This window comes from Chaetodon auriga, chromosome 8, assembly GCF_051107435.1.
Source record: "Chaetodon auriga isolate fChaAug3 chromosome 8, fChaAug3.hap1, whole genome shotgun sequence".
Classification (NCBI taxonomy): domain Eukaryota; kingdom Metazoa; phylum Chordata; class Actinopteri; order Chaetodontiformes; family Chaetodontidae; genus Chaetodon; species Chaetodon auriga.
The window spans coordinates 22748808-22762217 of NC_135081.1; the positions used below are offsets into that span (position 1 = coordinate 22748808).

The following is a 13410-nucleotide window of genomic DNA, read 5'->3' on the forward strand; positions in this document are numbered from 1 at the left end:
TCTGCTATCAGACGTTTCGCTATTGTCATGCAATAGCCATTTTTACACAAAAACTCAGATGAGAGTCATCCATTTGCTTGGCGAGTGTTACTTTGTTTATGCTACCCTCCACCCCCATGGCCTTTTCTTTTTCAAGGCTGCCTCATTGTGTCTCCACAGCACTCTCCAGTCTCTACCAAAAAAAACCAAATGTGTCATTGATAAGTGAGACTCATAGTTAAGTGTGATTCATCACCGATTTGACTCATAGGCTCACATCTGTGGGTGATGTTAGGGTTGAGGGCCCTGCTGAGGGGAAGTTCATAAAAACCTCCCACCACCAGAACAGGAACCTTCTGTGAGGTAACAGCAGACAACATGAGCAACCTTGTTTGTTTACAGTCGGGCTTTGGAAGTATGCGCCTTGTGCCCTGCTCTCTTTTTTGGTTCCTTCTTTGGTGGACTGTGGAGTGAGGGCTAACAGGGTTGATGGAGGGTGAAGGCCTCGTGTTTGAAATAGCCTGCTGGGCTAAAATGATGAAAGAGAGGAAAGTCTGGAATTCCTGCCACGGCTGTCCCTCTCACACTAAACTATGTGCACACAAACTTTTGTTATGGTAATTCCCTCGGAGCCCTCGGTATAACTTGTGAGGTAAGCCCAATTTCACACACACGCGTGACAAATAGAAGGAAGACATGTAGTCTAGTAAATCTTCATTAAAGCTACATAAATTGTCTCCTAGGGCTGGATGAAAAAATAAAATAAAAATAGATTCACATTATAGTGTCAGTTCTCTTCTCCGAAGATTCAGAATCAATTCACAAATGTCAAAAGTCGATTCCCTAAATCTTAGTTTAATAAGGTGATGTTACACTGTCCGTTTAACCTAAAAACTCTGCACCTGCTTACGTCTTCTACAATGATGGCTTTTCCCGGAGCTAACAGCACAGAAGAGAGGCTGCTCTCCACTGCCGGAGCTATAACGTTATTAACACAGCAAAAAACTCCCCCTCATTTTGTTATTCACAAACAGGCAGGAGAATGTATGTATGCTTTCAAATTAATTCATTAATTAATGCTGTTAACTGTCTTAAATGAAAAGTCTGTGGATCATTTATCTTCATTGCCAATTATATTTTATATTGGATTTCATTCGTAGTGGACTAGAAACACCAGTGAATAGTCTGCCACAAAGTATGCTGGAGCAAGGGACTGAAAAGAGGTCTCGCTTTTCTATTCATTCAATCAAGACGTGGGTTTGAATCAAATCAGACACCCAATAACAAGAACTGAATGGCATTAAGATTCCCAAAGATTCACACCCTGTCCCTCCTAATTCCATTTCAGGACAGAACTCACTCAAGAAGTTCTTCACACAAACATCAAGACAGCTTTCTGTTGCAGAGAGCACTTTTTTCTGTCCTGTGATGGAAGTGGACAAGTAGGAGGAGGGTAGCAGGGAGTGGCAGGCTTAGAGAGTGGGCAGGGCTGGTGTTTTCCGGCTTTCATCTGCCTCTCGGAACTGGCTTCCATTCAGCATGAGTCACAGAGCCACCACAGGCAGAGAAACACACAGTGGAGCATCCTTGAGTCCCTGCTTCTGGATTCAGTAGTGGATGAACTTCAGTAGCAATGACAGGGTCTTATGGTGAGAAAAAAAAAAAACCCACACAGGCTTAAGTTTTGGTATTCCACCCACTTGCGCGCACACACACAAACGCACGCGGCCAGTTGGTTTAGTTTCAGTCTCAAACCCACACACAGACGCACAGTAAGTAGCTGTGGTTTTGCACAGACACACTGATAGAATGGGTTTAAATTTCCCATATTACATAGAGAGTTTATACTTCTGGCATTTTGCACAAACACAAGGGCATGTTCTCCCTCGTGGCTTTCAAAACCAATGGACAGACATTGACAAACTGCTATGAATTCTCACATTCACACAAATTATTCCTGACACAACCCAACCTCGAATAAAACAGTGTCAGGTCGCTCAGACTAACCCACCACCCACAGTCATGACTTGTGTTTGACTGGTGGTAATCTGACAAGATGCAAGCGGGCATCAAAACAAACAAGCTGTGTGGGTCTAATCAAAAGCCTGGCCCCATCGCCACGATATTTGGCTGGCCTGCCTCTGCATTCTTTGGCTCCCTGTGATCATGACAGTCCTCTGGGTGATTCTGTCACTTGCAGAAACGCTTTCAGAAATTGTGATATTTAAAATTCAGGTTCTCTCCGCATGCAACAAAGCTGTTCATACTTATTTAAGGGCAAATGGTGAAATGTTACAGAAATGTAATAGGTTAAGATTGACTAAAACGTGACTTGTACTTTCTTTACTGGTAAAAAACAGACTCAAACTTCCTGTGCGGGCTGGAGGATTTCTTGTTTCATGAAGCACAGTTTGGCTTTCTTGATTAATCCAGCATACAGCAGCCACTGGAGCAACCTGTTGTTTAAGAAAAGCATTCATCTATGGTGATTACTGCTGGCTGTGAACACAGATGGGACCTTACAACATCACGCACATGGCAGGCGACATGCTGTGATGTTGAAAATCAACGACGCGTGTGTTTTTGCAGGATTTTTCAACAGTCAAGCCGATCCTGATCATTCGCCAACACATCAGCTACCTCCCTCCCTCCTATCGGCCCTTCTTGGAAACTGTGTGTCTCTGTTCCCTCCGCAAACAGACATAACAAACGTGCTTGTCCTGCACAGCAGCGAGGGGGTCAGGGAGGGAGGTTTAACTGTCACTGGGAGAGCAGAGTACTTCAGTCTCAAGCTTCAACAGATTTAAGTAGGTCTGTCCAATAGTTACAAAATGCTACCAGCAATAAAAGAGATTCAAAGACAACTCGAGTAGTAATTACTGAAAACTGAATGTTCAGCAGTGTTATTGTTATGCAACTGAAACCTTGACTGTCAAAATGGCCATTCTCGGGGGTTGGTAGGCGCGTGGGAAGCTGAACAAACCCCTAACACACAAATACGCTTGCATGAGTTTACAGGAAAACCCAAATTCTGCAAGACAAAATACAGAATACTAATCAAGAACACGTCAAGGATACAATGACCTCCGCTGTTGAAAGGTGACGTGTTATATTTGGCAATGACAAATAGTGAAAACCACAAATCTACTCAGACACATCAAAGGCTTTTCAGATCTTTGTACAGTGAGTGTAAGGGTTCAAGGAAGCCTCCCCAGTTGAGTTGAAAAATGCCGTACTGACTGCGTTTGTGTGTGCGTGTGAGCTTTCAGATAATTACAGGAAGGACATGCTTTAACAAACAGAGAGTAGATTTCATCCTCCCCTTGTCTATCAGTATGATTCTCATTTCCTGAGCCTGGACATACAGCCAGTGAGAGACGACAAAGGAGTGCAAACTCTTCTTGACCATGAATGAAATTAGTGTGTTTCAGTGAAATTACAACAATTGAGTGTCATTGTGTGGATGGAAATTGCCACTCAAGCACTCGGCCTATTGGATCCTGCTGAAACAGTATCTTAAGCGTCTTTTCTTTTTTCAATCCTTTCTTTTGCAGACAGCATCACATTCATTCTATAACCTATGCCAGTGCTGCTTATCAATATAGAAGCTGTTGTTTAATGAAGACATGCCTTAACATTTTAAGATTCTGTCAAAAACAACCTGAAATGAAAAGATATACTCCAATTTCTTTTCATTTACTCCAACTGCAAAACAAATCTCAGGCGTAAAAGCAGTTGCATTTAGAAAGGATTATCACTTAATATGACGGCTGCACAATCACAGGTGAAGTAATCCATGTAAATCTGCAGGAAACTGTGTTGGCTGTGTTCTTCATTACACAAGTATTTACAAGGATCAGAAGAGATAATCATAATGTAGTAAGGTGAAATATTTTAATGCTACCAATATTCTACGAACTTTAAAAAGGTTATGTGCCAACTAAAATCTATGCTTTAATATGCTTAAACCCTGCAGGCTTGAAAGGTGGCTGTTAAACATTGGTAGTTTCCGCTTTCAGAGAGCAGCTGCTGCAGTCAGCCTGAATTCATGTCACATACTCTACTCCAATAGTAGCATAGTTTCATGGCAGAAATACTGTATCAAAACACTGATGGAAACTTCTCAAATTACTCCTACGAGTCCTGCAACATAATCCACTTTCTCACTGTCCAACAGCGTGCCCAATATGCTCCATACTCATATTTTTGCCAATTTTTTGCTGAACACACAGCATCAGTTTGCTGCTTGTGCACTGAGCTGATTTTGTGTGTCATTTGTAAGGTTATCTGGCAACCCTACTTTTGGACATATTCTGTTGCATTTCACACAAGTCAACTGGCCGGTGTCTTCTACGCTTTAAGGAAACCTCAAACCAACATACACACATATATGACATACTTATCTCGGTTAGAAATGGATTTTTGGCGCTGTTCTAACCCCTGCCTGGCAACTTACTGATGTTTGTTATCAGCAGTTTTCTGAATTCATTATAAGCAGTTGGAAAGTTTCAGTCTCTTCCCTGAGATTGACACATTCCTCATTAGTCATATCAGGACCAAACAATCACATAATTCACATGCAAATCCATGGTATGTGGAGCCAGTAACATTAGATAAGTTGCACTGGTGGTCTTTGTATCAACGGAAAATGTGTGGCGCGCACAAGGGTTGAATTTAGTCAATTAACTGGAACCATAGCTGAGCGATACCATCCAGCACGTGAGGCACCAGTGCTGCACACAATAGTGCACATGGAGTAAATAAATCAAAGACTATATAACAGCAATGATTGTAATTTCTTAATATGTGAATACGTTGTAGAAACATCTCAGAAAATGTGAACTCATTCCACTCTGCTGCTTTCCAACACACAGACTGTACACAGTGGGCTGCAAGCCAGAATAACTGGATAGTGAGAAGCCAGGCTGACACACAGTCCCTGTTAACCCCCTCAGCCACGTCTCTCCAGTATACAAATGTCCACACTGCTAACGAGTGCACGTCCACACATATATAGGCCCGCTCACCAACTCACACATACACACACAATACAGCTGTTGTGTTTCTAATCCAGAGAGGCCTGAGCTGTGGGAACAGGGCGAGTGCTCAGTGGTGAGGCACAATGGCGTCAGTCACAGCAGGCAGAACCTAGAAACATGCACGTGAGCATGCACATGCACAGACACACACACACACACACACACACAGAAAGGCTGATAGCTGGCAAGGAAGGATTGATGCACATCACACACAGTCAAACTCCTCCCTCCTCTTCCCCTCATCAAGCTCAAGAGTGTTGCATCTGGCACCCATGGGAGTCGATGCCACTCTCTGCCACAGATAAACACCCACAGGCAGCCACACACTGACAGGCTGACGAGGGCCTGGTCAGTCACAACAACATGCAAAAATGCTCAAATCCCCCTCACGCCGAACCTGAGTGCATGTGTGAGAACGAAGGAGAGCACATGGCAGAGAAATATTTTCAGAGAGCAGGAGTGAAGCGGGTGAGGGGATTTGGAGGGGGGTTAAGAATCAACTGTAGTGAGAATCCAGTTCTGACTCTGAGGCATTACAGAAGGCCTGACAGTCTTACTGACACAGGTAGGTGATGGATGGATACACACGCATATATTCACACACACAAAGTACCGGCTTGTTAAACTGATCAGGAGATTCTACTCGAGCAGGTTAAATGGAGCCTTCTGTCCTCACAGTCTCGCTAGTCCGACCTGAGTGGAACAGTGGACAGGGGCCAGGGGCTGTTGACTTTTTCTGTTGACTTGGGCAGGATGACTGCTCTGTTGCTCTGAGAGTTTACATGCGCTCTCATAAATTAATGAGAACCAAAACAAGTAATACTCAGATTGTTGCAACTGTCATGTGAACGTCTTCACAGGAATTTCTTGCATTAGCTTGTCCAAATCAGAAAAAGTGGATATTAGCAATGATGATGTATTTGCAGGAGCTTTGCTGACATCTCAGCCGCCACCCTGGTGCAATGGGGGTACCTTTTCATTTGTGATGCTCATAACGCTGACTGTGAGCATCAACACGTCTTTCCAGAGACAATGATCCTGTTAAGATGGACAGTCCTCATCCCTGCCTGCATAAAGTTTCAATGGGACTTTTTTCCCCACATAAGAAACTGTCCTGTAATTCTTCAGCTGATCATTCAAGGTCTACTAACACATACTGGGACTAACTTCTTCTCTCTGTTAAATGGTTGATGGCACTGACAAAATCAAGGTGTGTCCACACTGCTCAGCAAAGTGCACTTGTTTTTTGGCAAAGAGACAGCCGCTCATTTGGTCTGAGTAATCTATTGGCAGATGGATGGAAGGAAGACAATTGCTACCCCCTTAAATATTTCCCTCTGGTTTCTGTTTGTTGATGTTAAAACTGAACATCGGAGTAAAAACAGGGCTACATATTTAATTGCAATCAGATGAGAAACATTTCAGTCAAACTATCTACAAATACACCTTTAATTTATGTGGTAGTAAATTGCTGATTGTCCCTTTTAAATGTGAGAAAATGTAGTTGCTATTGAATTCTCTTAACGAAATAATTAAGAGATATTTGCAGTATTTCTCTGCCACTGACAGACAGACTTATGTCTGTCCTCCTGTGAGCCCCCCAGCAAAACACACAGACGTCCCCCTCCAGGTCTCTTTCTTCCTGTCCATAAGCTCCCCCTAAAATGAGCCCCTTGCAGTTCCCCCAAAACACAGATCTCAGGGAGGGGAAAAGCAGGAAGAGCAGGAGGAGGAGGAGGAGGAGGTGGTGGTGGAAAAGAAGTGTGGTCTGGCTGTTCTGGCTTCAAATCTCTGTGACACATCACAACCTTCAGCCCTCCTACTCCTCCTCACACTCCCCCACCACCATCACCACCACCACCTCCACACACACACAGTCCATCCCTTGATTTCCTCTCTGTCTACCCACTTGCAGGAGTTTGCTGTCTATCCCACACTCTGACAACAGCATGTGTCAGCCAGAAGAGTTGCCTCTCAGTCTGCTTTACAAACACATGATTAAGACCTTTTGGTGAACATGAGAAAAATATGTTCACACAGTACAGAAAAAGCTTCCACACAGCAAATTTGAAGCATGTATTGTTGGTATTTTCCAACTTAGTAGAACACTGGAAGTGCTGAGCTGAAACAGCACTTTTTCTTCCTGTTTAGTAGGTCAGAAAGCAGAAAAAACAAGACTAATGACACATCAGTGGGGATTTAACGTCAAGCAGCACTTGCCCAGGTTAAATTCTGGCACCGCTCTGCTTTTCAAATTTTAACAACTAAAAGGAGGCTTGATATCTACGCCATTTGTAAAGGCTGTCAGAGCAAAGTCACATTTTGTGGTAATACAACTAGCAAGCAGATCTGGCTCAACAGAAGAAGAATTGAGGATGGCAAAAAGAGGCAGCGTGCTACTATACATGTCCGACAAAGTCTGGAAACAGGGAAACTCTTCATTATTCAGAAATATATACAATGAAGGACTTGAAGGAACACTGTCTTTGTTGTTCAACTTATGATATTGAATATCAAAGGCAGCATGAACTGTTCAACAAAAGTAAAAAAAAAAAAATCAACCAGAATATACAAAACAAGCCATATCATGTTAAAGAGGTGTGTGTTTCTAGTCAAGCATTGTAAACAAGGAGCGGCGTCCATCAGACCCACTTTGCCTTGTGTGTTTGAGCTGCATATGGAGGCTGTCCTGCTGGACATCACAGTGATAAAAAAAAAAAAATAGTGCAATGCCATGTTATATCAAATGAACTGATATCAATTAAATGTTAAATATTTTCTTATTGAACTGTTGAAATTGTATTTTCCAGACTGAGATTTGAGTCTTTGCTCAGCAGCTCCCTGTAGGCTCTGCTCCTGAATACTTTTGATTGATAAACTATTTATTATCACCAGATCTTAACTATGGCATATGATCTGATGGAAAAAGTATCGCACATGAAAAATTTCAAAGAGGGGTTAATAGGAAGGGTTTTGAATTTTCTTCAGTAAAATAAAGGCAAGAGTAAATCTTTCTCATACAATGAGCCTCAAGAGCAACGGAAAACTGCATTCTCCATAGAAACCTGCAACAATATGCCAATGGTTAGCCTTATGGGTGGCTGGGGTTGCAGATGGGGGTTGTCTATTGTCAACAGGCTGCTTGAATGAACTGAGCATTATGGGGAGAGACTGCAAATCAAGTAAGCCCTCCCTCAAAGCCGACCCCACTGTCTGTACAAAATCCACAGAGAACCAACCAACAAGGAGAATGACAGGGAAGGCAGAGTTTCCCACTGAGGCACAGAGAGGGAAACAGAGGCAGTAACCAAGGAAGGGAGGGGGCAGCGGTGACTGTCTGTGAATCAAAAAAGAGCGGGAAATGTGGGAGTGTGAGAAAGAATGGGGGTATGAAAGAGAGGCGGGCTGGCTGAAGGACATGAGTAAGACATCAACAGGACAAACGACAGAAAGTAAGCTCATTTCAGATGTTCTGAAAAATACCCCAGAGAGACGTGACCCTCAGTGAAACTAGCACCATCCCTCTTTAGTGTTGTGCTAGTGCTGCCATTCATATCAAGCTGAGTCATCTCCAGCCAGCTCATATCCCACCTGGTTACTAAGTGTAGCATGACAGGTGGAGGGTAGGGGAAGACCCCCTGCTGTATTCTACCTGACATTTCATTGACTTCCAGTAAGCTGCATCTCTCAATATGGAAAATACAGCTCAATATGTGTACAGGGGATGTCACCACTGAACATTTTCTATCATGGTAAGAAAAATAGTTTATTCACATTAAACTACTACCACACTTTTTCACAAACACTCTGAGAATGCTCTCAGAAAGCTCTTAACTTAGCCTAAAAATATCTGGCCCTAGCTTAGGAGTGATAGACCTGTAAACCTGAAAAGTGGCTCCGCTTCCATCAGTTTGCATGTTTGCTGGCGTTATAGCGTTACTGCACTGGCTTGGAGATATCAGCACATCACTAATCAAATCAACCACAAACATTATCACTGCGCGATCTAATCTGTAGCATTTCATTAACTCACTGTCATTCAGTGTTTGGAGAATATTTCTCTAATCTCTTGGTGTTTCTGCCATTTTCTCCTCCACTTAAGTAATGCTTAAGCCTCTTAAAAGTCCTCCTCCCTCACAGTTTTTCACCTTAGGAGCTCTCCAGAGGGCTAAGATGCTTTGTAAATAAATTTTATCTTTGACAGGATCTAGTCTCAACTATAAGGGGAAATTCTTAGGAAATGCCATATTTCTAAGAATTGTCTTGGTACTCTGAAGCTTTATGAATACAGCCCCCTGATGTACAACAAACCACGATAAAATGTGATGAGTGCATGAAGACTGTAATAACAGAAGGGGGAAATACAATTAACTTATTTCACCACCTCAAGCAGAAGCACCCGGATGAGTAAGAGGGGAGCCTTGAGTCTCACAAGGGCTGCTTGACAGCTAGAGCTCTGAACCAAGCAGAGGAACGACATTGGCTCAGCATAGCATCAACGAATCCTTGGCAAGTTCTACTCCCTAACCTTGTATTTTGTCAAATAGTAAAGAAAATCATTATCGCAAAATACCCTGAAATGTTGAGATATTATTTTGGGACCACACCGCCCACCCCTACTCCAGAGGTAGCAAAATCTTCTTCCCAGCAGCTCAAAAGCTTACTAATTAACATGTTATATCTTGTTTGTCATCACCTTGAGGTTGCCAGATTACCAGCAGAGACTCTGGCCAAGAAATAGTCCACCACATTACGCCCCCTAAAAACCACAACCTGACATTTTTACATAGTGTTTTTGTACAGATTGAAGAAACAAGATATAAAGTGTTAATTAGTGAACATAAGAGGTGCTAGTAGCCAGATTTATTTACCTATAGACAGAGCCAGGCTAGCTGCTTACCGCCTGTTTCCAGTCTTTATACTAAGCTAAGATAACTGGCTGCTGGTTTAAGCTTAATACTAAACAGACAGATGTGAGAGGTGTCAATCTTCTCATCCAACTTGCAACAAAGCAAATAAACATACTGTACTTCCCAAAATGTCAAAGAGTCCTTTAAAGGCTGACTTGCCACTGAAATCAGCATTTTGTATAAAAGTCAAAAATGTTATGTAATAAAACATCTACCTGTTTGTTTGAGTTTAGGCTTAACAACAAGGCCTCCAGCAGCATTAATGAGGTTAAACCTATAATTTGAAATTCCTGACTAGTTCTGGCTTTGCAACTCAGCCATAATGTAACATCACATCAATATCAAGTGACAGTCTGTTTGTGGACATACCTCGGGGTTAGCACATCAAAATGGATTTGATTTGCTTAAGGCTCGAAAGCCTTGCACTCATTATATCTGCAGTGCTAAGCTCTCCAGAGCCATGGTTTCCATGCCACACGCTGATGCTTAGACTACTACCAGGGAATAGGGTGAGTCAGTTTCTAAGTACGCTCTCTGGGCCACTGACTTATGGATGGAGAGCCCCCTTTTAATCACTCACCCAGGCATCGGACTCACTGTTTGGCCTGTGGTGGTTCACGATATGTGACAATGAACCAATATACACAATATCAAGAGCTGGCGGCAATCTACATGGACAAACCACAAAATGATATCATAAAATGTGCCTCTGTCTGACAATATTAATGTATTAATGTCTTCCATAGAGAAAGCATCAACGACGCTCCTCAACACACTCAGTGTCGGACTGGCTAGAAGTATAATCTGCATGAAACTGCATTTGCTGTGCTCACAACCTGCTGTGGAATACTGTGCTGCAAAGCAAACACCGTTAAACTCTGGCAAGTCCCAAGGTCTGTTTTCTACGGTCAGTGCTGACTTGAGGAGCTTTTGATGAAAGTAGACACAACTCAAGTTCCTCGAAAGAAGAAATCAGTAATATCTGGTTGAACCTAATCGCATAATATTCTTTCACAGTTGCAGCCACAGTGTTGGAGAAACAGCCAACATGGCTATGCCAAAATTCTGAGTTGAAGACAGAATTTTCACACTTGGAAATCTGGTGCTTCTTTGTGGTTGCAAACTTCTCATTCGGTCTGTGAGAACAGACCAAATTTACTGTTGTTCACTGGATACTGTGAACTAAACTTGCACACCTGCCCCAACACATAACTGTTTTAGTCTATTTGTCATTACAGTAGGTGCTTGATTACTGGGAAAATACCTCATGTCCCCTTATGCTACCAAAGCTGGGAAGTGTCCCACCTGAGAGGTGCAGAGAGGCTAATGAGACAGGAGGCAGCAGAGAGGGATCTCCTCTTGAGAAGGGGGGGTGGATTAAGAACCAACTGCTGTATCGTGTGTCGCTGGCTGATCAAAAGTACCTGGCATTCAGTTTATGGTCACATTAAGTGGAAAGCTTCCGTTACAGCTGAGACAAAGCCAGACGGTCCGGACAGTTTAACTGCCACTATGACCAAGAAAGAAGCAGTTTACTAGCCATGGCCTAGGTTGACAATTTCAGGACAAGACAGCAAGGTTTTGTAGTTTTGTTTTTTCTTTTTTAACACAAACTGGTGTGTGGGTGGAAAAGCAAATATGTGAGATAAACCTCACAGGTTAAACTTGCAGCTTCCAAAAACAACCAAACGCCCTGTAAATAAGACAAACACTGCCTACCTACAAAGGCTACATTTTCCATTCACATAGCATGGGCAGGGCAAAACTGGTTAAATCTCAAACTGGATGTGCTAGAGGAGAATGACACTGCTAAATATGTTAAGGTCAGTTTGGGGTCAGAGGGCGATCAAGACCTGGACCTGGGGGCCTTGAAAGGACAAAATATACCCACTGTCTCAAGTGACTGGCTATGCTAGGTTTGAGCTGAACACATCCCATCCTGCACCATGACCACTAAAACAATGTCATCACTTAACACTGTGGAAGTCTCTCTGATAACGCAGGGGAATACCGAGCTTAACCTCAGCACCTCTTCGGTGAAACCCATACACACACCTGGCTGATGATGCCACCGGTGAGTGAGACTGAACTAACTCCCCAATACCCTTGGAGAATGGTTTATAAAATGATTTCAACAGCCAAATACTTTACTTTTGAGTGCAAAGAAGTTTAATTCAACGTTGCGTCACCGGGAGTGTTAGTAAAGGAAATTATTTTGATTGCCACTAATGACAAAGTAGCAGCAGAGGCTGCGAGACTCCAGCTACAGTTAAACACCTTCAGGCTTGACCCGCGGCTAGCAAGCTCCAACAGCCCCCATCATCCCGGCGTTTCATCTCACCAGCTAATTGCAATCCTCCAGGAAATCCAACGTTAACTTCCACTGACACATGTACTTTAAAAACAACTTATTAAAGAGACGATGAGGAATTATTTACCTGTAGTTCCGATTTCCATTCATGAGGTCCCTGCCCGGTTCACTTCCCGGATCACAGTTGTCAAACGTCTGGGACTCTTCCTCCGTTCAATCCGGTGTCTCCTTCAGCCGTGCACCGCCTCTGCAGCGCTGAATGGCGAGGTACCCTGGGCTCTGCTAGCTCCTGTCCCTGCGTGCTGTCAAAAGGGCCCTTCGGTACGGTCGTTTCGCCGGCCGGGGGTCTCCGGCGTCCCCACACACGGTATCCAATAGGGTTTCACTAAAACGGCGAAAGCTACTGGTTGCTCAACGCGACCCTGTGGCAGCGAAAGCCTGCTAGTTAGCCAAGTTAGCTCGCTAGCCAGGCTTTGGAAAGTGGCTGGAAAGGATGAGAGGAGCTGTCAGGATATCATCACAGCGGGGTCACGGAGTCCAAATGAATTCCTACCGACAGCCGAACATTAATAGAGACGACATAAAGTCGTGTCTACGGCACGGCGAGCGTCGGATAGCCACAGTAATTAGCTAGCTGGCTAGCTCGTCTGTTGGATAGTTGGAATTCTGACAGACGACGACTACTTTTATCGCGTTAAAAAACAGCCAACGACGCGGCCCCCTCTCCCGGGCACCATATCCCGACGACGTCGTCTTCTGAGGTTTGTATCCCGGCGCTAATATAAAGCTGTCACCACCGGGCAGTTTTCGCCGATAAGTGTCAAGCTTTTCAGTCCGGTTGACAGATCAACTCTGCGGGGCTTCGGCAAGCCAGCTAAATATGGTGAAGTTGCCGTTCTGACACCGACAGGAAGAGGTGGGCTCTGTGTCACCAGACGTCAGAAGAACCAGCTCCGCCTTCACTCAAAGGTAACCTTACGTTTACAATACTATGAATAAATTAGTGGGGGAATAATGTATTTTTTAAGCCTGACGTATTTTAGAAAATACGAATTTTTGGCTGCATTTCTGTTGAGACTGAACGTTTCGGCTTGTTACATTTCCTCTGCTGTGATGTGAAAATGTGTAAACGTCGAAAAGTTCCATTTTATTTTCTGCTGTCGTGAAATTT

At 43.5% G+C, this 13410-nt stretch overlaps 1 protein-coding gene across 2 annotated transcripts in view; it reads right to left on the bottom strand.

The window, feature by feature from the left end:
- Nucleotides 1–13098, bottom strand: part of ago3a (argonaute RISC catalytic component 3a) — a 35585-nt gene extending 22487 nt beyond the window's left edge. For both annotated transcript variants that reach the window (XM_076737828.1, XM_076737826.1), the window contains exon 1: nt 12367–13098. In XM_076737828.1, the coding sequence (XP_076593943.1) occupies nt 12367–12385 (19 nt within the window). In that variant the 5' untranslated portion in view covers nt 12386–13098. The remainder of the gene's footprint in view (nt 1–12366) is intronic.
- Between the last annotated feature and the right edge of the window lie 312 nt (nt 13099–13410).